The sequence below is a fragment of the Salarias fasciatus genome, chromosome 12 (genome assembly GCF_902148845.1).
Source record: "Salarias fasciatus chromosome 12, fSalaFa1.1, whole genome shotgun sequence".
Taxonomy (NCBI): Eukaryota; Metazoa; Chordata; class Actinopteri; order Blenniiformes; family Blenniidae; genus Salarias; species Salarias fasciatus.
The window spans coordinates 6,738,543-6,762,587 of NC_043756.1; the positions used below are offsets into that span (position 1 = coordinate 6,738,543).

The 24,045-nt window shown below is 41.8% G+C and overlaps 1 protein-coding gene across 3 annotated transcripts; it reads left to right on the forward strand.

Annotated features, from left to right (window-relative positions):
• Positions 1 to 547: 547 nt before the first annotated feature.
• On the forward strand, positions 548 to 8,057 carry asb6 (ankyrin repeat and SOCS box containing 6). Of its 3 annotated transcripts, none has more exons than XM_030104837.1 (7): positions 548 to 589; positions 1,777 to 1,890; positions 3,273 to 3,448; positions 5,719 to 5,825; positions 5,905 to 6,013; positions 6,113 to 6,199; positions 7,114 to 8,057. In XM_030104837.1, the coding sequence occupies exons 2-7, from the start codon at positions 1,790 to 1,792 to the stop codon at positions 7,830 to 7,832; spliced, it is 1,299 nt and encodes a 432-aa protein (XP_029960697.1). In that variant the 5' UTR covers positions 548 to 589; positions 1,777 to 1,789; the 3' UTR covers positions 7,833 to 8,057. The 3 variants fall into 3 exon arrangements, with proteins under 3 accessions (XP_029960697.1, XP_029960698.1, XP_029960696.1); XM_030104838.1 differs by lacking the exon at positions 548 to 589 and adding an exon at positions 601 to 661; XM_030104836.1 differs by lacking the exon at positions 548 to 589 and adding an exon at positions 683 to 925.
• Positions 8,058 to 24,045: the final 15,988 nt, after the last annotated feature.

A 24,045-nucleotide genomic window follows, 5' to 3' on the forward strand; every position in this document is an offset into this window, starting at 1 on the left:
AATGTGTCTGGTGCGCTGCTGCTGCTGTCACTCACTACTTTCAGCCTGGTTTTTCCTCCTGTGAAGTCCACCTGCTGAAATGAAGTTTGTGCAAAGAAAGAAGAAACCTTGGTGCTGAATTGAACTGAATGGTGAGTTGTTTTATACATATTATAGTGTCAAAATGATTTAAATGAACGTGCATATTGTGAAATGATGTTAATATTTACATTAAATGCTTAATGATTAAATCAAATATTATGCACTTTATAATAATATTTGATTTAAAAAAACAAAAGACCTTTAAAACTGACACATTGTTGCCAACTCCTCACTTAGGAACGTTCTAAATGACGTCATCTTCTAATTTGTATAGAGGCTCATTTGCATATCTAGGTCAAATTAGATGATGGCGTCATTTAAAACAATACATTGTTGCAAACTCCTCAGTCAGGAAAGTTCTAAATAACATCTTCATACAGAAGATGTTATTTTTCCATTAGCTCAGGAACTGTGCGTAAAGAGGAACCTTGTCATCCTGGGGAATGAAAACAGCGACGCACCAAGGCGGCGGAACTGTCCTGTATGGACACAGAAAATAAAAACGGGCGTGAGTTTGCTTTTCCCTTTTATTATTTTTTTTTACTTAGTCAGTTTTCTTGGCTACTTTGTCATTCAGGAGGTAAATAAGAGAATGAACCTTTAATGCATGCTTAAAGTTAGACCTCCTCGAAAGAGAGTTTATATGACGCTGCTGCAAACATTCACGTTGTGTGAAAAGAGAAAACGTCACGTTTTTTTTTTCTTTAACATTTTTTTCGAGGAGCACGTCTGTGCAGAAGAGATAGCACGCTGCATTGACGTGCGCCTCTTTTACTGAGTCGTTTCGAGCCTTTCAGATCTGATCTGGTCTGAATTTCCACTCCGGTCGAGTAACAGGATTCGGGTGAGAAGCTGAGTTTGGTTAAAATTGTTATTGCTTTACAACAACTTCAGTTCCAGGAGCAAAACACTGTTGGATAACGGGCAATGCTCCAGAAACTGCAGGGCGAAGGTCAGGGTGGAGGCAACACCATCTAATCTATTTGATCGGGTTTCGGGTTCTTGACAAAAAACTGCATGATGATTGGAATTGGGATAATCGGGTTGCATTTAGGGTTGGAGCAATACCGGTCTGTCATTACTTGGGTCAGAAGTCCATCCATGACCATGTCCATTATTTTACCAGCAGCGTTTCAGGAAACACGTGTTTTTATGACGCCGAGGTGTTCATTGAAGGCAGTGAGAACAGTACTCATCCAGTGGGATTTCTCTGTGGACTGATCCAAAACACACATGTAGAGACAGTTCCTCAAAACAAGACAGCTTGTTAAGTAATGAAAAAAAAATCCTTACAGGGTTTAAATAACTAATAGTTGAATGTAAAATATATATGTATGTATATATATATATATATATATATATATATATATATATATATATATATATATATATATATATCCCCATGGGAAGACTTATGAGTAAGCAGTATTATATTTTATGAATTATATAAATATATGAAAGTTAGCATTTCAAGGTACTAAACAGATTTTTTTTTGTGATGTGTGGCTTTGTTTAGTACTTTATGTTTATTGGGTGGTAGATAAATACAATTCAAACTCCTCTTCATCAGTGTGTTTCCATCATGTTACAGGATGAAAGTCATCAGCTGCATGTTCTTGAGTCATTCAAATGAAAAAGACAGCTTTTTTATTTATTTCACAACTTTAACAAAATAATGATTTTTTTTCTTCATAGAATCTGAGGAACAATGCCTTTCCTCCACGGGTTTCGAAGGATTATTTATGAGTACCAGCCGCTGGTAGATGCCATCATGTGTGTGTTTGGACTGGATGAAGGAGATGAGAGAAGGTAAAGCACAAAAACACGTTTACATATTTTCCTAACCGCATGTAGATACACCTTTACAGTGTAAAGAAACCAGGTGCAATGCACAGTGACTATAAAGGTGTGATTTCATAAAAATAGCTTAAGCAATTTCATTTTTGCCACTGTTACCGTCACCATTTTGATTTCCCATTTGTATTTTGACCATTTTACTCATTTTTCTGGGAACTCTTTGAATTACTGCAAACATTTGAAAATAGTTATTTCTTTTAATTCCTTACAGTTGTAAAGCAATCCCACGATTCTAGTTGTCATTTGTACTTGAGACAAATTTTCTCATTTTAAGCTGAATCGATAGGACTCTTTTATAAGTCACTTATTTCTAACTTGAATTTTTATCCACAGAGTTGCATGTCATGTGATTAAATACAACATAAGCCAAGATCTCGTCCAAACTTACCCCGACTGGGTGCATTGCACACTTGGTCTTGAATTCTTCTTTAAAGGTTAAAGCTCAGCAGATTGAATTGGGTTCGGTGAGCCATTCCACCACAGAGAGGTTACAAAAGACATATTTAGGCTGTTTAAACCAGATGCCTTTCAGTGGCAGAGTGAAGTCAGTAAGAACATGAATGAATGAGATCAGATAGGTGGGTGCTGGGTTTTGTTTTAATTCTTTATAAGCAAATGTCGCCGTTATGAATGCACTGAAACCAGCTACTGGAAGTCACGAGGTGTCGACGAGGTGTGAGCCACGTTGGTTGAAGCTTTACTATCGCGCTGTACTCAGTGCACGAGTCTAGAAACAGGTCAGAACACAGAAAAAACTTCATGAGGTTTTGTTTTATTGCATTGTTTGTAAAGACAAAAGCCACGCTGCAGAGCCTCTCAGATGTTGAGTTAGAACCGGCCTCGGGCCCAAGAGTCTTATGAGATCGGCTGCAGCGTCAGTGTGGAAGCGTGAACGGTGCTGCAGGCGCCGTCTTTTTACACCACAGCCCTCATCGATCCTCGTGAATATTTGTCAGGACTGGAGAAATTAGATCAGAATTCGAACATCAAGAAAGAGTTTTCTCCAGAGGGTGGAGGCCTTCGTTGTTGGAACAACCGTCCTAGACATGCTCAGCCCAGAGCTGCTGCCTCTCCAGCCTCCACATTGAGAGGAACCAGCTGAGGTGGTCTGAACATCTGAGTAGATAATGATTCCCTGATAAAGTCTGAGTTTCTCAGCTTTCCAAACAGCTGCTGTGACCCCCAAATGGACAAAGTGGGGAAGCCGACAGAGCTCGTTTCTTTCTTTCTCATGTTATTGGAGGAGTCAATTTTTCATATTAATGCTGTTGGTTTGTCGCGCTCGTCCCGCACCGGAGAGATTTCAGCTGCCTCTTCCTCCCTCCTCCTGTCAGAGAAGCTGAGGATGAGTCCAGCATGTGCAGCGCTCTGGTCCGGCTGCTGGAGCGAGAATCTCAGTCCGAGGTGTTCAAGGAAGGCATCAACTACGCCCTGTTCAAGATGGCCGAGCGCGGAAAGCTGGACGCCGTGAGGATCCTGCTGCGCTACGGAGCTGATCTGAACTTTGAAGGTAAGAAAGGTCGTAGCCTTTAGCTTAAAACCAGGTTCTTGACAAACTCTGCACAACATTGCGGCTCTGGCAGCATCTTCATCAGTAAATTTGTTGCCAAGTGCTTCCACTTAGTGTAGAAACAAACCTGCTTCAGAAGAGCTGTGTAACATTCAGAGTGAAACCTGCGACTCTGCTAAGTCAGTAATGAGTAGATCTTCCGGCTGTGGCAAGTTATTTTCAGATGGGAATGTAGGTTTTTTTTTTTTTTTTTAATATGCAAAATGTGGATGGTAATTAGTTTTTCTGGCGTTCATCTCATTCCATCTTGTTGTTTGATGATGAATCCAAGCTTTCTGCATTTCCACGTCCTTCCTCAATTTATAATGAACATTTCACAACAGATAGCTCTTCCAGACCAGAGTGAACGGCTGTTTTCCTACTTTACTCAAATAACTGATTATCTATAATGAGCATGTTGTCATCCAGACACACTCCAGAGATTCAGCAGCTCTTGTGTTGAGTTGCTTCAGTGATAAAACCTGCCAGGACTCAGCCAAACGCCGCTGTGGTGACCTCTGCTGGTTCTACACTTCCTTTTCCTCGGGGGACGTAATTAGAGGATTCTGGGCCGTTTCATTTATCTTTCTCACATTTCTCCAGTGCCTCTTCTCACCAAGTTAACATTGACAAATGATTCCGTTAAAACAACATGCAGAAACATCTGAATTCCTGCGTCTTTATGTTTGGGCATCCACTAACATGTTATCTGCTCTGTAGCAGGTAATTTTTTTTTTTTTTTTTTTTTTTTTAAGTTTATTATTACAAAATTACAAATTTACAAATTGCAAAATGACAATGTCACATAGAGACATACAGTAATTTGAGAAACAATCATTTTGTAACTAGGGACACCCTTGGAAGCAGACTAGTGCTTATTGGCGGGGCCCTATAACATTAAGATCGGAGAATTTTGCATTAAACACAGAAAATCACATACAACCTACAGTTACCTAAGCTATTACCTACCCTACACTAATCCTACCTGCACATGGCAACAATACAACACACATCAATATATTATTGCATACAGAATACTCATGGGTTTCAGAGGACATAAATAAGCCGTCAGCTCATCGGGGTTCCATTATATTTTTGAAGGAGATTAAGTTTAAGTTTCTTTTTGAAAATGGGCAAAGACCTAGACATTTTAAGGTCTTCACTCAGCTCATTCCAAATCTGTGGACCCTTACATGTTACACTAAAACTAGTGCATTTCAACTTACATGTTACACTAAAACTAGTGCATTTCAACTTCCTATTTTTACCCTTTAACAGTGATTTACCCCTTGTGTTATAGTCATGAGAGGCGGTAGAAATAGGAATTAACTGACAGAGTTTAACATTGAGTCTACACACGACATTATACATGGTACAGGCATTGTGAAATAAGTTGCACTCAGTGAGTTTCAGAAGCTGATGTTTATAGAAGAGAGGGTCCGATGGATAGTTATACTTAGCCCAAGAAATGGCTCTTATAGCCTTCTTTTGTAGAACTTGCAATTTTAGGAGGTGACTTGGGTAAGTATTACACCATGTGATGTTACAGTAATTTAGATGGGGTTCAAATATAGACCTATATAAAGTCAGAAGGGCCTCAAGGGGAAGGAAATGTTTCACCTTGAAAAGAAGGCCAACATACTTAGATAGTTTCATTGTTAGGTAATCAAGGTGTTTGCTGAAGTTTAAATGTTCATCAATTTGGATGCCAAGAAAATTAATAAATTTTACTCGTTCAAGTACACAATTGCTTATTTTAATTTGTACATTTTCAAGGCTTGTCCGACATTTACTTGAGCGAAATATGATAAATTTGGTTTTCGCTATGTTCAATGATAATTTATTACATTTAAACCAGGTGTCAACTTTTTCCAATTCCCGATTTACAGTAATCTGGAGTTGTTCCAGGTTTTTGTGAGATAGAAATAAATTTGTGTCATCTGCAAAGACAACTTTATGAAGAACTGGAGAAGAATTTGAGAAATCATTTACATAAATTAGAAAAAGAAGTGGGCCTAAGATTGACCCCTGAGGTACCCCACAATTAATAGCTTTACAGTTAGATATATTATCATTTACGTACACATATTGCTCTCTGTCATTTATGTAGCTTCTGAACCAACTGAGCGCTAAGCCCCTGACACCATAGTGCTCCAACTGTGATGGTTGTTCTGTCTCCAGCCTCACCTCCATTAATCTGTGTCTTTGTGTCTTTGTTTTCCATTTTCAAGACCCGGTTTCGTACTACAATCCGCTTCACATAGCAATTTTGAGGAACAGGCCGAACGTCGTGACGCTGCTGGTTGAACACGGAGCCGACATCGAAAAGAGAGACCGGGTGAGTATTTCCTCCACCGAGCTCATTCTTTGTTCATTCTTTTCCGTCTCAGATGTGTGGACTCCGCTTCCCGTTGCAGATCCATGAAAGCAGCCCCCTGGACCTCGCCAGCGAGGAGTCCGAGAGGCTGCCCTGCCTGCTGACCCTGCTCGACCTGGGCGCTAACGTCAACTCCAGGGACAGACATGGTATGATTCACACCCATCAGTCCCGAGGGGAGACCGTGTTTGGATCTGGACGCCAGTTTGAGATATTGAGATGGGGTTGCTTTGTTCTCGTCTCTGCAGGAAAAACACCTCTGCTCCACGCCTTGGCGAGCAGCGACGGAGTCACAGTGCACAACACGGACAATATCCGACTGCTGCTGGAGAGAGGTACGCTTTAGAGACGTCCTTCATCTTCACTTTGCCTTCTGCTCGTTCTCCTGCTGACTAAGGATCTCAATCACCAGCTGGGTCTGGCTTAAGAAAACGTGCTGCAGAACGAGCTGCAGTGATCCACACCTGAAGCAGCTGTGTGACAAAACAAATTTTGCAGATTTACGTTCAGTTGCAGGAGGTTTATATCTTGATGGATGCAGCAGTGAACATGCAAACTCCACACAGAATCAACTGGAGTCTTCTTGATGTGATGTGACTGTGCTGAGCAGCTCACTTCCTGACAGAATGTCTTCTGTCAGAATCCACTTCCAATCTAATACAGTCCATATTCATGTGTAGTGTCACATAAAAGGACTAACAGTTCGTTGAACTTTGATGGTGAAAAGAAATTCTGTTGTAGCATTTGAAAACTTGCCAACTCTTCTTTGGTCTTTTTAAATTTCTTTAAAGGCTGAAACACAAACTTTTTCAAGTGGAATTGAACAAACAGGTGTTGTGGCTTTAAAGGATTTGAAAAATTAAATTCATAATTTAAATTTTATTATGAGTCAAATCTCTTTAACTCATTAAAAGCTCCAATAAATAAAGTCTGATTAGCAGTGTTTATTGTAGGTTAGTCCTTTGCCTGGAATGTGGGAGGACACCGGTTCGAATCCCAGTCTACGGTGTAAGTTTCGTTGTCTTTAGGGCCCTTTCACATTTTATAAAATAGGTGCTGGTGCTTTGTTTATGAGGCTATGGCTGATCCTGAGCGCCCTCTAGTGGCGCATGGCAGAAAATCACATCAACAGCTTTACATAAAAAAATCTTTAAAACATGATTTCATATTTGATTTCACAGGAAGCAGCTGTTTATGTTTTCACTTCCTGTAATAAGGTAAACAGGATGATCCTGCTCTTCCTCTGAAGGTGCTGATGTTAAGGCTGCGACTGAAGACGGAGAGACGGTGGAGTCCTCCTTGGTGTTCCTGGTGAAAGAGGCTCTGCAGGCCAGTGAGGACGACGCCGCTCAGATCGGCAACTTCTGTCTGAAAACCACCCGGCTGCTCCTGGCTCACGGAGTGGACCCCAGCTGCTGCCTGAACGACTGCGAGCCCTCTCTGACTCTCACCAGCCTGGAGCACTTCGACCTGCTCTTCCCTCTGGCCGTCCTTCTCATCCAGAGCGGAGCCTCTTTGGTCTGCTCCAGCAACGGCGATCCCTGTTGGTCGGCTTACAGAACGATCATGCAGCGGCTCCAGACGGCCCTGCGGAGCTGCCCGGATCAAAGCCGCGCCGCCGAGCTCGTGGAGCAGGCGGAGGAGCTGCTGGACCTGGTGAGGGTGAACGTCCCCGCGCTGCACCTCTCTCTCCAGCTGGAGCTCCCGCTGCCCGCTCGGGACTCGCACCCGTACGCTCAGGCCGTCCTGGACCTGCACGGCCGCGTGCTGCAGCGTGAGGCCAGCCCGCCGGCCCTGGCCTGCCTCTGCAGGGCTTTCATTAGGAGACGGCTCCACCCGCGGCCTCTGGAAGACGGGGTGAAGGCTTTGCCTTTACCGGACAGACTGAAGGAGTATCTGCTCTCCGATCACATGTACACCCCGAGGCCTGGCTGGGACCGCTTCAAGCCCCACCAGAACGCGTACTGATAACACTGAATCCCGGATCATTGTTGTGTTGATTATTATTCAAAGTGAATGAATGAAATTGTTCAAACTGACCATTGAGGCCTTCATTAAATTATCATTTTTTTTCTCTGTGCCAGATTTCCAGGCAAATGTGTGTAAGTTTACTCTAAGATACAACGTTGTGTACTGTGTATAAAACTTGCTGTTTGGATTGTAATTTTTTTTTATGTGAATAAATTATTGTGCAGCTGACTGAACCGTGTTGTTTGAACCTTGCTGCAGTTTGCAATGGGCGCCACCAGATGGCAGTGTTGCTCCTGCGCAGCAGCCCAGGCTCTGATGTGAGGGTCAAAGATTTAGTTATTCACAGTGCAGCCTATTAAAGTTGTTCCAGCTCTGTAGGCTCCATCTATATTTTATCCTCTCAGCATCGTGGTGTTTTAGTGTAGAATTTGTGTATCTTCACAGCTTAACGTGACGGAGGATGCAGAAAACGGCGTTTTCCACCCGCAGGGTTCAGCTGAACTGCTCTTCATCCACGGCGGGTTTGCATTATTTCCTCTCTGTCAACATGTTTAGGCTCATACCTGTCCAGACAGCGGCAGTGCAGCGCCTCCTGCGACTCTCGCTCACAGGACACCTGAAATTAGGCAGGAATCGGCCCCGTCTGTTTACCTTTCAGCTGTTCATACAGCACCACGAACTGAGTCAACGCTGAAATACAACAGCGGGGATAAAATGCTCCAGCACAGCAGGGAGTGTGCGCCTCTAGATGTTTTGACATGTGGCTGCAGTGGCTGCTGGAGTAGAAAGTTTTTCCAAGCATCCCTAATGCTTATGTTTAAACTGTGATGGATTTCAGCATCTCTCCCCAACCCTCTCTGCTCTTCCCAGCTTTGGAAACAGATTAACAGACCCTAAAAGGAGTGTATTATGATGGTACGGGAACACCATAGGGTCCATATGTGTTTGCATCCGCGTGTGTGTGTGTGTGTGTGTGTGTGTGTGACGAGCAAACTAAATAGGACATTGTGTTACACAACTAACCCCTTCCTGACATTGCTGGAGCTGGAGTGGCTCCAAGGCTTGCAGGCGCTCCATCTCCTCTTGGTTATCTAGGTCACAGCCTCTGAGGAGAAGAGGCTCGGCAGCAGCAGCAGCAGCCCTGCATGACACACGCTTCACTCTCCTGTCTGTCTCAATCTCCCTGCATACTCTTGACAAAACCTCAACACTGGCCCTGGTCGAACGAGGGAGAGAGATAGAGGAGGAGGAGGGAGGGCTGCAGGAGGCAGAGCGGGGAGGGGGGGGGGAAATAACATTAAAGATACAGAGACTGCATATGTGGGATGGTTGAGAGAGCGCTTGTGGAGGACACATGGAAACGGCAACGTTGGATTACATTTATACTATACACGAGCAGCAGGGACATAATCCACCCAACCAACAATCACTGCGCTGAAAAAAAACAGGCTTCTTCCAAAGAGTCCAATCCCTGCTTGTGGAAGGTGATAGAATAGAGTGGAGATAGTGGGGGAGGGCTAAGCCAGTACTCTCCATCCAGCATTTATTGGAAAACAGTGCGAGTGAAGCTCTGTACTGAAATTAGTTATTGATCTATTCTCTCCCTGAAGCCCATGGGTCTTTCCCACCACACCTGCTCATTCTCTCATAGCCTTTTCTTTCACCACAGCCCATTATATCTTTCAACCTTTGCTTCGAGCTCCTGCGCATTTGTGCTTGTTTTGTACTTCTTTTATTTACTTCAGATCATTTTATCATGCGGTGAAGTTACTCCAGAACGAAATCTTGATAACAAATGTGATTGCCACTGGAAAGTGTGATATCTGCACAACTGGATCCTCCATAGGTTTTGTTTTGTGGGCAGAAAAAAAGCTTTAAAGTTGCACCACAAAATAAACCTGCATCCAAACTGTCCTGTGACTGATCTCACAGTAAAATATGCAAATAATGAAAACTTCTATTTTCAAAATGATTTTCTTCTGCTTGACATTTTTGCCTTTTTTTTTTATATATCTTTTTTATTTTATCCACAAAAGGAATATGAAAACTGAATCCATGTGATGTTTAAGGAAAATAACACTTGAGTCTATTTTTTTCAGGGCAGAACCTTCAAGACATTGATTTAGTTCATTGAGCTTCAGTTCGAACACACTTTATTGATGTTCATTTATAAAAAGTAAGCAAAGTTAAAAACACTGAAATACAACACAGCATGGTCGCTGCCATCAGCATATAAAAGAATAACTTGGAATCCATTAAAATTACACACGAATGCTGTTTGTTTTCTTTTTGCTGTTTACGTCTGTGCTAGTTGGCTGGGCTCCTGGTCTGGTCTTAACCTTTTCATCAACCACTGCGTCACCCAGTGAAAGACGCCGTGGTCTATTCCAGGGCCTTTTCTTCTATAGAGCGCAGCCTGTGCATCTCCTTGTCTTCCCCTAGACATCGTCTAGACACGGGATAATTGCAGACATCACTGAACGCTCAGCTGCTGCCTCAAACCTCATGGGAGTTGAGGTGGACTTTGGAGGGAAATGGCCAGCAGTCAGCGAGGGGGTCACACTGTGCACGCACGCACGCACACACACACACACACACCGCAATGCATGTGTGTGTTTGTGTGTTTGCAGCATGCGTCCCGCGCTCCGTTCGTGTGAATGCGAGCGTGAGTTTGGACGTGTGGGAGAGAGAGAGGGGGGGGGGGGGGGGGGGGGGGGGGGGTGAGAAGGAGCGAGAGGGAGCACAGACATTGAAACACACAGTGCTCATAACCGCAGATGTGGTGACTTCACCAGAAAGAAATGCACCCCGTCCTTTAGCCGTGCTGGTGTTGATGGAGCGTACCGAAATTAATGGCTGCTAACACTTAGAGGAATTCAGATCGCAGCGTTACCTGCACTCACAACGCTTCGTCTCATATAAGATTATTGTTGTTTGGATCGGGCTCCTGTGAGTGTGGAGCTTTGGCCGCATGTGGGGATGTGTGTGTGTGTGTGTGTGTGTGTGTGATGCTGTGGTGATGGTTGGACTGTGAGAGATGGTCGCAGGTCGGAGGGTTCATCCGGGCCAGGGACTAATCTCAGTGGGGGTGGATGGGATGCAGGATAGCTGAATCCTGTTGGGGCAGGCCACCTCCTCATTGTGCTCCAGGTGTCGACTCCTGCTTCAGATTGACGCGTGATGGCTGCGCGCTTCCATTTCATGAAATTACAATTAGTTTCAACGAGTTCTTGCAGAAGTTTTCGTCTGTTTTGCCGCGTTCTGATATTTCTTCCCTTCCAGAATTAGATGCATCTCCGTAATCTGTTCCCCTGCACCGTTTGGAAAGAGAATAGTTCAGACATTTAAAGTAACCGTGAAGCTCTAACTTCACTTTTAATACAATTCTGTTTCTGTTCTTTGAGGGAGACTCACCCAAAGTGTAACACACCGAAAGAAAAAAGAAAAAAAAAGTTACTCTTCCCCACTCCAGACTCCCAACTATTTTAGTAGCACTCAAATCCACCACCCTCTACATTTCTACAACTGACGCCATTTCACAGAAATTCCAGACAACTGGCGCCTCAGCTCTGCCTCCAAGAAGGACATGATGAATAGGACACACCCTTGGTATGCTAGTGAATGGTAGAATATATGGCACACTGCAGCGTTACAGCCGAGATTCATTACAGCCTCTCATCCCGGCTCTTTTCAGTCTCGTTCTCTCTGCTTTTCTCCCCCTCGCGTTTCATGCTGCTCGCCTATTTTTAAAAGCCTGAATTTGAGTGAAATGCACTGAGGCACCAGTAAGGCGAGCTACAGCTCTTTCCAGCACTGGTTCCTGATCCTCCTCTTTGTTGTGGTCTATGCATGCCTGCTCTAGTCACATGACTGCGTTTCTATGGCAACTCGGGTTTGAGTAATCATTTGCGTTACGACCTTTATTCCCTTGAGGAAAGGGGAGGGGGAGGTTAGACTGAGCCTGTAGAAAGAGGGAGCGAGAGGAAAGAGAAAAGACAGGCAGAAGGGGAGCGGCAGAGAGGCACAGGGAAGGAAAATCGGCAAAAACAACGACCGTAGAGGGACGAATCTCAATCTTTCTTGCCTGTGCGGTTCACAATTTTTATCCTTTTCTCTTCTTGCAGGCCTCATTCTGCATCGCTTGGCTTCAGTTGTTGGTGGGAAGAAAAAAAAAAAAAAAAAAGACAAAGAAGCCTGCCACGAAGCTCTGCGCTTCGGTTTTTAACCAGAATACCGTTTTGTGTTGTGACTCACTCTCGGTGACTCGAGCAGGCAAGTGAGTTTGGTTGGAGAGACAGCAGGCATGTATGTTTCATAAGGACACACACACACACACACACAGACACACACACACACACACACAAAGCACTATCTTTGTGGGGGCCTTCCAGTTGACGTAATGCATTCCCAGCCCTCCTACCCATCCTGGGCCGTCAGAAGTGAGCGCCTAAGCTTGGCCTCAACCTTTCTGTACTTTTACCGCTAAAAACACACATTGTAACCCAGAGAGGACTTCACATTTCCAGTCACACAACGTACAGAGGGTCCCACTAGTGTAGTTTGTTCAAAGTTTCGGGGACAAACAGACGTGTTGTTTCAAACCTAAACTGCGATTTCAGACTGACTTTGAGCAAACTTACTCCAAACTCGGCAGAAGTTACTACCTAAACTAGTCCTAACTTAACTAAAACCTCAGTCTGGCCTGACCTAAATATAACTAATTGCTCATGCAGACCTCGGTCTTTGCCCCCGCGGTGACACGGGACCCTTTGGTGTCAGGCCGATGTCCCCACAAGTATAGGAGAGGGAGTGTGAGCACACACTCGCACACCTCCCCTTCATTTCTTCTCGGAGGAAAAGCAGCACTGTGCCACATGTGCAAGTCTCAGCAGAAACAGATTCTGTATGTTCCTGTTTCTTGCTCTCCTGGCTGCGTTGTCATGGTTACCGAGCTAGTCTACCAAGGCACGCAGCTCCTCTCTCTCTCTCTCTCTCTCCCTCTCCCTCCTTTTCTCTCTCTCTCTCTCCACCGTTGGGTGATTCAACCCATCAGTTGGGTTGTGTCATCTCCTAGATGGAGTTTCTTGCTCCCACATCTCCTAAATGGAGTTTCTCAGTTTGGTTTTGTATTCCATTTGGGCTCCAGCTTGAGAAAATGGAATGCCAGTGTGTGTACGTGTGTGTCGGTGGGGCTTAAACGGGTGGGTTTTTGCGGGCGTCTCTTACCAGCAGAGGGGTGATCCAGTATTGACAGGAGGTGGGCTCGACCGGGGGGGCTGGTGATAGACACTACTGGGGGTTGTGCGGTGGAGGAGGTGGTGCTGCTGGTGGAGGTGGTGCCGGCTGCTTCCAGGTGCCTGTGACTGGGGCTGAATATGAATGAGGGGCCCCGGTTCTCCAGAGATGGCGGCTGGGGAGAGAGCTGCTCAAACCGGAGACCAGTGGAGCCTGGCTGGTTGAGAGGCCCCCACGAGCTGCTGACAGGAGCTGCAGCTAGCCATCACGTTAATTAGCGTTTTTACTCTTGCAGAAGCGAATAGGGGGAGTGGGTTAGAGAGGGATGTGGGGGTGGTATATGACTCATAGACACAGTATGGTTTATTCATGATGGAGGAAGGGGATGTGTGTGCGTGTGTGTGTGTGTGTGTGTGTGTGTGTGTGTGTTGGAGAGAGAGAGAGAGGAAACAGACATTTGATTTGCACACAATTTTGAGTGTTCGTGCACGTGCGCGTGCGTGCGTGTGCGTGTGTGTAGCCTCAGCAGATCACTGATTGGCACTAAGCCAAGATATTATTATGTCTTGAAGATAATACCAGGCGTTCATTGTTATTTTCATTCATTTTTCTTTTTGGTTGCAATTATTTCGCACTCCTCTGAAATTAACTCTTTTTTATTTGATACTAGATCCTTCCTCTGATTTTGAGATGCATACACGTAACCCGGAAATTTTACACATCACTTGCAGAGATATTAAAAAAACAAACAAAAAAAAACCCAGTTATATTCTTCACGGATTTCCGTTTCTGCCGTTACTTAGACATTATCGATCACCTTCTTTCGCAGCCTGTCTGGGAAGCATCAGACTGATGAAATGGGTTAGGGGGTGCTTCTCTCATAGGTGACCTGACCTTGTCTTCTCTGCCTCAGCACCCGACAGTGATCCTCGCCCCCTGGAGGCTGGCGCTGGATCGATGGATCAGGCTTTTTACCCGCACCAATCACCCAGGACTCCCCATCCCCGTCTGAAGCTGGAGAGCCGCTGCCGCCCAAATGTGCAGAACATTCCAGAAGAGTCTCTCGGCTGTCTTCATGCCGGAGCGAGGATTTCGATAGCTCCGCCGTTTGTGTGTGTATAAGAGGGTGTAAAGGGGGGGTTACGTTACAGCTCTGCTATTGTCTAATTGTCTCTTCTTATCATTAGTGACAACCATGACCTCTGTTATTGGCATATCTGCATTCTGCCTGCACTGCAGAGCCTCCACCACACTACTCGTAGCGTTTTCTCTCCCAAGAGCGGCAGGGCCCATGCCTCATAAATACAAACACAATCTCTCCTACACCTCCTGACTGCAGGACAGGGCTCCACACATATCTGCCCGTGGAGCGCAGCCCATTTGCATACATATTAAAGTGACGCCTCAGAAAAAAGGAAGAGAGAGAAAGAGGGGGGAAGAGGGAAGGAGAGGAGCAGGGGGAGAGAGAGAGAGAGAGAGAGAGAGAGAGAGAGCGGGTATATGCAAACAAGGCTTTCATCTAATATGCAAGAACCGGCATTGCTCTGGCATAAATCTGCATCTGAGCTCAGGCAAAGAGAGCAGAGCCCATTTGACAGTAAATGGGCTAGGGATGGCTGTCAGATGCACAGGGGAACAGTGTGTTACCCCACGGAGAACAGGGCCGATTGATCAGTATGGCATGTCACATATAGCTAGGAGTACAAGGTTACAATAGTGCATGCTAAAGAAAAAGTGTGTGGATGGGATCAGAGGAGGAAAAACCAGAGATCATGCATTGTGTGGTAATATGGAAAGACAATGAATGGAATGAAATAATTGCACATTAGTTGTTCACTTTTAACACGTTTCATCCAAATATGCTGTAATTAGTGAGGTTTTTCAATGGTGGTAGGTGCACGCAGTTGTTTTCCACTGAATGGCTGTTTCCTATTAATTTTCAGTTTTTATGCTCGGAAAATGCTGAAAAACGAAGAAGGTGCGAAGACAAGCTAACCAGAGGCTTCTAGCTTCAGAGTCATGTATGAAACACATTTAATCATTGTCTCAGGTCACATGGAAAGAAGAAAAATCAGTGAATACTCACAAATTAATGTCATTTTGCAGGATCATACTTGACTCTTGGCACAAACGAGCTTCACGTTTCCATCTAGAAAACGTAGAGCGTTGCATTGTTGGATTGTTACAGCAGAGCAGGGAGGAGCGCCTCTTTTATTTCAGTGTGAATTGAGACAATAAGAGGTGTAATATAATAGATAATATAATAGTGTGGTATCCAGGGAGAGCTGGTGATGGTCACATAGTAAAACACACCAATGATGGCCACTTGTTGAAATAAACGATCGTTGACACGAAAAACTGAAAAAAAAAGAAAAAACTTTTAAGAAAAGGAAGTTGTCATAAAAACAATGCTGTCAATGCATGGTAAAGTCATCTTGATGCCGTTAGCATTTAGCAAACATACACAGCTGATGGCCAACTGATGGCCCGTGGACCATTAAACGGCCTACCAATGTATGTTGGTTAAAATCAGAGTCACATTAAATTGATCACATTAAAAAACTGTTTGACTGTTGTTGATGTTTTCAGTCATTATTTGACTTTTCTGAAGGAATAAAGAATGAATGCCATTCCTGATGTCCAGGCACCAAACGTCCTCTTGCACCTGGACATTTTCACATGGAGGTACGGAGTAGTACGGTACTTTATTGTAATCTGGTGTAATCCTCATTCCCTTCCTGGTCTGTGGCCTGATTATGCCTGCAAAACGTGAAAGAACAAGTGATACTTTTTATAGAAAATGAAAGAAAAAAGTCCTTAATTAGAGGAGTTGGAGTATTTCTTTACTGTTAAAGTAGTGTATCTGTGAAGCAGGTTTTTGTTTTAAAATCTATTTATAATGAAATAACTAGATATTTAGTTAAAGCTAGATGTTGTGATACGAAGAGTTGTTCAGATCATTATTTCACTTTATATATATATATATATATATATATATATATATATATATATATATATATATATATATATATATATCAATTTGTAGATATCTATTTTTTTGTTGGAATTTTGCATATTTTATTATTTTATGTCATTTAGTGATTTTATTCTTTTACCTTAGTTTCTACTACTGATTATGATAGAGAGATTAATTCGGGCATCCCCAACCTCTGAGAAGCTTGTCTGAATGTGTGTCTTTGGTTATGGAAATATCATTTTGTTACACAGTTGATATTTTTTTTAACCCATACAGATCAGGAATAGTTTGAATATATACAAATTATGTGGCAACTTTGAGTAAACGTCAAGCACCATTTAAGTAAAGACTGAGGTAGCTGTCCTCGAAAAGAATGTTCCTCTGAAGTTAAGGGAGTGTTTCTGTTCTGTTCTGTTCTGTTCTCTTCTCTTCTCTTCTCTTCTGTTCTGTTCCGTTCGGTTCCATTTTTGGGGGAAATCGAACTGAGTTCAACATTAGCTGGTTTTCAGTGTTTCTCTGCCTTCAGTTTCCCCCTCCAGCACCGCCATGCCAGGCTGGCTGTTTTCAGTTGCTTTCACAGCTTGATATGAAGCTGAGATAGAAATCAACTTTGGAGTGGTTTAGAATCCGAGGCCTAATTTGAACAGGGGAGCACACGGAGAAAAATACTCAAGTGTCAAAGTATTCCTTTTAAGATAAAGCGGCGCTGCTGCAGGGTCCCATTAATTTGTACTGGAAACATAGTGCATGTGCCGTCCCCGAAGAGGCAGATGATTACACTTCAAGAACATTTTTTTGCACAAGCAAAAGTAGAGCACACGATGGCAGTGCTAAAGCAAAGGAGAGGGAAAAGTGCACTGGTGAAACTTTACTTACTGTCTTCAGAAAGCTGGAGCGCTGCCAAAAAGCTCTGGGTTTCCCCTAACTCTGAGAGTATTTCATGTTGGACACCCTTGAACTCCCTTTCCTGTTTTCCTGCCTGAGCATGTCGCATCGAAGCACGCCATTCTGTCTGTACAGGTGATCTTACGCACGGGATATGGAAACTCTGAGTGTGCGTGCGTGTGTGCGTGTGTGCGTGTGTGCGTGTGTGTGTGTGTGTAGAGGGGGGTGAAACAGGATATGTTGGGAATAACACAAAGCACAAAAAGTGTCACATGATCTGAAACACAGGGTTGATTTATTTGGCTTCAGAAAGAATCTGTTGCATGTGGTTTGGAGCGGAGAATGTTTTCCTTCTCCGCTCTCGGTGTGCTCAGACACAACACATGGAAACATTTTCTGAGAGGCCATGGGTCTGTGAAAGAAAAGGAAGAAGGAAAAAAAAAAAGGCTCCAGACATTTTATTTCTTCTCCCTCTTTTTAGAGCTTTTTTTGGGCCTTTTTCCCCTCAAACTGATTGAATTACATACATCTGCTGGCCACATGTAGAAATATCTCCCTAATGAATATTTGCCGGGCCGCGCTATTAGTGGAGAGTTTTTTAGGTGAAGAATCAACTCTTTGAGCCGAGCGCCGGGGCGGACGCAGGGGCTCCTCGCCGGCTCCACGCCGTTCTCAACATCCTATTTACAGCCGATATTTCAGTCTGTAATAAATACTCTCCCACTCGTATGAGACAGTTGCATGTCTGCTCTATTGTCTGCCATAAATATGCTGGAAGGGTTGGTTAAATATTGATAACACCAATTTTCTGCACCCCCATCCCCTCCCTCCCTCCCTCTTATACCCCAACACACCATCACCACCACACACACAAGCACGTACACACATCTCTCTCTCTCTCACACACACACACACACACACACACTAAACCCCTCCTTCTTTCACTCCTTCTATCTGGCGGTTATTTCACCCTCACAGTAACCTTGCTTATGCATATTGCATATGTAAATAAAGCATCCCGCCTCTGAAGTAATTGTGTGCATCTTCCACGGAGCTGCATATCTCAGCTGTGTGTTTAAGAGGAAGCTCTCTAGAAAGACTCTTTGTTAAGCTGTGATTCTTTTTCTGTTTGGGATCATCTACAAAGTCCAAACTATAAATGATTTGACGGGAATAATACTGATTATAAAATTAAGATCATTAACACAAAGAATCAGTGGCTTGCATTTTGCTGGATTGACCAAAAAGTGCAGCCAGTTTCATTAAGAGATATTAGTGTAATTTGTAAAATGTTCATTTTTGTCTTTTTCATCTCAAAACTTAAATCTCTGATATTCGACTGAAAAATAACATCAATTCACTGCATTTGAAACTTTAAAAGTGGGAATGACTGTTGGAAAAACTGGCTAAAGCGAAATGTAGGAAGAAAACGCTGCTGTGCACATGTGGAAAAAGTGAAAATATTCATGAACTATATCAATATATCTTTCCAAACTTTCTCTTTCTTGCGTGTGCAGTTCGTGTGCGGTTTTAACAAAGCGAAGACTGTTCCTAACAGGGTTTATTTTGTTTCTGCTGAATGGATTCCAGTTCTAATTTTAGGCTCAGCCTAAAGCAAGACGTTGTTTTCAGTATGTTCACAACATATTTATCATTTAAAATGCTGAACTGTGCCACAGCACATCAGTGTAGACAGCTTGTTTGTTTCTGCTGTACATTAACATCCTCGTTACCTTTTACAACATTTGAAGTGGTTTGATAATACACTCAAGAAAAAAAATCAAGTGTGTTCAATATATCTGCAGTTTTTACATTAACTATGGTTGTAAATCAGCAGATTCACCAGTCGAGCTTTTGAAAATTCACATTATTCAGAGGGATTCGTTGGAGAAGTGCCACTGCGTTGCAATTTCAGATACAAGGTGATTTTATGCGGATTTCTCGTGCAACAATTGCAGTTTACGGTGGAAATTGCAGATGTTTCAGTTTTTCCTGTTGTCAGAGGGAAGCAGATCGGTATCTCGACGCACTAATGGACAATAAATTATTAAAACGCCAATAGACTAGTAAATAAAAGACAATCACATGGCTGGTTTCCTTCTGTTTACAGGATATTTTCACCTGATACTTTGATGATCACAGTGTATTTGACATGTTACGCTCCACTGCAGTATGGATTGTTTTTATTTCTATTAATCACAGCCCAAACATACAAAGAGAACATTTGTTGATTAATATGTAAAGGTATCAATTATTTATTATGGATCAAGTGCAGCGTGCTTTTCTGTTGATCTCACTTTGATACAGCAGAGCTATATGAATGAAGGAATAGACTTTATTTTCTTCAAACATAAAATACAAGAGGTTGAAATATTGTGATTTTCAAAAAGAAATTAGAACTCATTAAATCCAATCCTTAAAAATTTAGCATTCAGAACAAAAATCTCTTTTGATACAATCGAAAGTATACTGGAGCAGACGTTTTGACATGTATGAGGTCGAGGGGAAATAGATTAATTCATCATCCTCTAATAATACCTGCAAACATCAAATTAACGACAACCTGCTGCTTCATCAACAAAGCATCATTACACCTTTTTTTAAGTGTAATTGTTTCACATGGTGGGATTGAAATGGCTGCAGCACTTTGATGTTTTATTCATGGCAGGAAGTTGAAGCGATCAGCATCAATAGGAGCAAAACCGGAGGACTTCATGTATGTATGACTTTTTACACCCGAGCGTGTGCAGGAACAGCGACGCCTTCCCACCTGAAAGCAGGTCCATTTGACATTTGGTCTGACCTTTAGGGTTTTGTCTTCCTTGCTGATTGTAGATTTGTGTTTTCTCTCCAGTGAGGCTCAATAAAATCATCTCCACAGTTATTGTTTTTTTTCCTCCCAATGTGACATTTTGGCTCCTTCACCTTCACCTTTTTTTTGTTTTTTTTTTTAACTTCATGGCCTTTCCCTCATATTACCATTTAGATCAGACCTCTGATGCATCATTTAATGCAAACCCTTATTTACAAACCCATTTTAAGGGCTTGTGTTGCATTTTTGTCCCGTTTTTTAATCCTGTGAATTTCAAGTATATTTTGGATTTGTTACAAATAGCATTTGCTGACTTCTCCAAAAGAGTCACAGTGGTTTTTAGAGCATAAATATAAGACTTTATGGCAATTTCAGTGCGCTAAAGCTGCAAAAAAACTCATACTATCTTCATGCAACGTCAGTTTACTTAAATACTGTACTGAAGTTTTAATTGTTTCTTGTGATTAAAGAAAGGCTTCGATTATCATTCTGGAGTTAGTTACTTTCTAATAAATAAATAATGAAGATATAATCACATTCTGGGAACTCTGCAGTCTAACAGCACGGAGCAGATAATTTTCAAGAAATCTTCAAAAATATAAAAAACAGGAGAAATCCCAGAAAAAATAAATAAAACAAGAAGAAGCAGCCAGAAGATTTCAGCTGTGAATCTCAATCAATGGATTGTTTTAACAAATTGCTGGAAACATGAATGAATATGTGAAGCAACGGGATACAAGCAGGGGAATTTTAAAGATGCAAAAGTTCATTATCGTTATTTTATACCATTTTATACCATTTATTATTATTACTTTTATAGATAAAGATGATCAACTCCTTCTTGTATCGGAAATAGTGTCATCTGATGAATGCATCTAAATATCTTCTCCTGCAACTGGTAAAATGTATGCACAAAATGAGGAAATTCAGTAAATGTTAACCATAATGTCAATATGATCGCTGAGCGGGAGGAATGTTCACCTGTAGGAATTTGAACAGAACTTCTCCATTGTGGTATGTTTGTTTAATTTACTGATTTACTACCACTTTCAAGCTATTTTGACAAGAATTTCACTTCGTTTCAGTTTTGAGTATTAAGATAATGTACTGTATTTTAAAAAAAAAAGGAGTATTTAGCCTCAAGTCGCTGAGATGCTCGCCTATATGACAATACAAGCCGCAGTCTCTCATCACTTCACATCATAAAACACAATATCAGTGGGTTCGCTGCTATTTAAACTAAATTCCTGAGAGAACACGTGTGTCACACTCTAATGTCCCGTATTATCAGAGCATGATAACCATAATAGTGGCCGTCCTCCTCATTCACCTATTTGGCAGGAAATCAAAGTCACGTCCAGGTGTTGGGTGTGATGTCAGCCATCTGTGTGTGCGTGTGTGTGTGTGTATGTGTACATATACAAACAGATGTGGGGCGCAGATGACAGCTAATCTTTCTACAAAGAGCTTTAACACACATCTGAGTGCAGTGACAATACTTCTTATCACAGACAGGCCTAATGACGCCACAGTCAATTTCCGACAGGACATTTATAATTGACTCTACGTGTGAACACGCGTGTTAAGGCCACGTTTGTGTGTGCAGACGTACTTTGATCATCTTTAAGAGGGACCAGTGCTGCGTAATGTAAAGAAAGAGGAAAAACACTCCAGTGGTTTGATGTATGATGAGTTATAGGGCGGTACTTTCTGTATGACGTGTTGTGTTTTGGCATGTTACGGTACGGTACAGGAGATGTTTCACGGTATTTCACAGGATGTATTATGTGTGATTATACAGCACCATCCGATATAAGTTACAGTAGAGTATGGTATAAATAGTTACAGCCTGGGTAAATGCAGTGCAGCATAAACTAAAATGTGTAAAAATGAATATATACGGCTCTTCTGAACAACAGACACTGAATCGTGGTCAAACTAAAGCAGAGCTCTCATAAAGCGTCGTCCTGCTTTAGTATGATTAGACAGAAAGTGCGAAATGTTAACATCCTCTTGCACATACTACAAATTTGCCCTTTCTAACCTCGGTCCCATTGTTTTTTCCGTCTTTTTGTCAGACTAATTTAATAAGCCCTTTTAATTGAATTCCAGCCTATTTCATTTGCATAAAAGTTTGAACAGCAACAGTGTTTCCAAAGCACCAAAATGCAGATTGTTTAAATCTGCTGGTGCACAGTATTTAATAAAGTGAGGATGGAAAAGACAAAGTCACTTGTGTGTTTGAGACCGTTTGCATTTGTCTCTGCAGGCCGTCTACAGCTTCTCATGTTGTTACAAACTGAAACAAAAGAGTTCCTCAATTTTCTTCTCATTGGGGTTTTGTTATTGTAATATTTATACTTTTTGCAGAGGTGAATGAAAAAGTTTTCTATGTGATTCAGTGTTATGTTGCAAACAGGATGACACATACAGTATGTAGTGAAATAATCATTGATTTTTGTTTCTATTCCATTCCATCTATAAAATACTGACTTAAAAAAAGCAGGTTAAAATAAAAAGATAGAAAGAATTGAACCATTCTGTTCTTAAGTCCTGCTGTTGTTTATTATGTCTCTCTTACTTTTTTATCCCTCTTATGCTTCTCTTCTTGAGAAAAGGAATTTTCTTTTCTCTTTTCTCAGCTCCTCCTGTCTTTTATTCTATTTCTCGCCATGACATATTTCACTCTACTGTATTGTACCTTACTCTACTCAACTACATATTATATTCTATCAATTTTTATTATATTACTTGACCTATCATTCTATTCTATTCTATTCTATTCTGTCTGTAATATGCTGCATTTAAGCATTTGTTCTGTTACACTTTTCTCTCATTATTTTCTTGGTTTTTACATATTATTGGCATTTACACCTTCTGTTATTCCCTTTCCCTCTGTTCTATCTCTGTTACCTTTAATTGAGCTTCTTTCTGCTCTTTAGGTTATGATTTTATTTATTATCACTCTGCTGTATTGTTTCTTGAAAAGCCACACTTGAAGCTGTCAGTTTCCATTCTGTTCTGCACCATTGTGTTTTCCATGTCCTGATTGATTGACTCCCATTCTTATTGCTCAGTATCTCCATATAGCAATAACACTGTCCGACCACGACTGCATAGATCCGTTCATATCCCCTATTCTTTTACTTGTATTTCATTTTCATTTAGTTCAGTTACAATAGCCTATTCTATTGTATTGTATTGTATTGTATTGTATTCTATTCTATTCTATTCTATTCTATTCTATTCTATTCTACTTTACTCTCGAATCAGTTACTTTCACATCCTCCCTCCTTTAGGATATTAAATTTTTTGTTGTTGCTGGTTTCCAATCTATTCTACTGTTTTTCATTGCCTTTTCTATATACTTTTTGGCATTTTTGTATTTTTTCTTATTGCAACAGAAAAATGCAAGTACTTCTATCATCCTTTTTTCTATTCTACTTTTTTTTCTTGACCTTACAGTTGAGTTCTCCTGCACCCCACCCTGTCACTTCAACATTATTTTCTTCTTTTTTTTTCTGTTCTATTGTGAACTAATCATATTTTGTTAAAACCCTGAGGGTGATTCTGCATTGGCCCATTCTGCTTCTAGGATGTGGAGGTGCAGCCATGTTGGGGTGCTCCGGGGAGCTGATGGGGGTCAAGGGTCACGTTCAGGGACCCACAGTGGTGACCCATCAAACCTACAGACGCCAAAATCCAAGTTCATTTCTCTAACCTTTAGACCGCGACTGCCACGATTCTAATGGAGAATTGTATTCTGTTTCATGTTTCAGTGTTTCTAGAATGTGTTTTTTTTTATTCTTCCAGGTACTCTGTGGATTTTTTATTTATTTTTTGTTGCAGTGTCATACTTAGGTTTTATTTTACACCCAATGTACATTACTTCTTTTTTATATTAACCGTCTTTACAATATACTCTTCTGTGCAGAGTCAGTATACTAATGTCCTTTAAAAAAAAGTAACCAGTGTTTCACCAGATTTTTTTCTGTTCTAAATTTTCATACTGTTTTTCTTTGTGTTACTTCTCATTGCCTCTGTTGGTTTTATTTTCTTGTCCTCCAGCTTTTCAGAGAGGCTTTGTTTCCCTCAGTGCTCTGTTCTATTCTATTCTATTCTATTCTATTCTATTCTATTCTAGGACAAAGCTGTTGCTGTTTTTTCTTGGAAAATCCTGCTCCTTTTCACTTTGACCTTTCCTCTGTGTGTTAACGTGTTTTCTGTCCTTTTCTTACTTTCTCTTATTTACTTTACATCCTCGTGCTGCTGTTTTCCCTGTGACTCCTGTCTACTTCTGG

Bases quoted from the DNA above. Each gene is read 5' to 3' on its own strand.
- asb6 (XM_030104837.1), top strand. From the start codon at position 1,790: ATGCCTTTCCTCCACGGGTTTCGAAGGATTATTTATGAGTACCAGCCG. The intron at 1,891-3,272 runs GTAAAGCACAAA...TCCTCCTGTCAG, and splicing joins GATGAAGGAGATGAGAGAAG to AGAAGCTGAGGATGAGTCCA. The intron at 6,200-7,113 runs GTACGCTTTAGA...CTTCCTCTGAAG, and splicing joins CCGACTGCTGCTGGAGAGAG to GTGCTGATGTTAAGGCTGCG.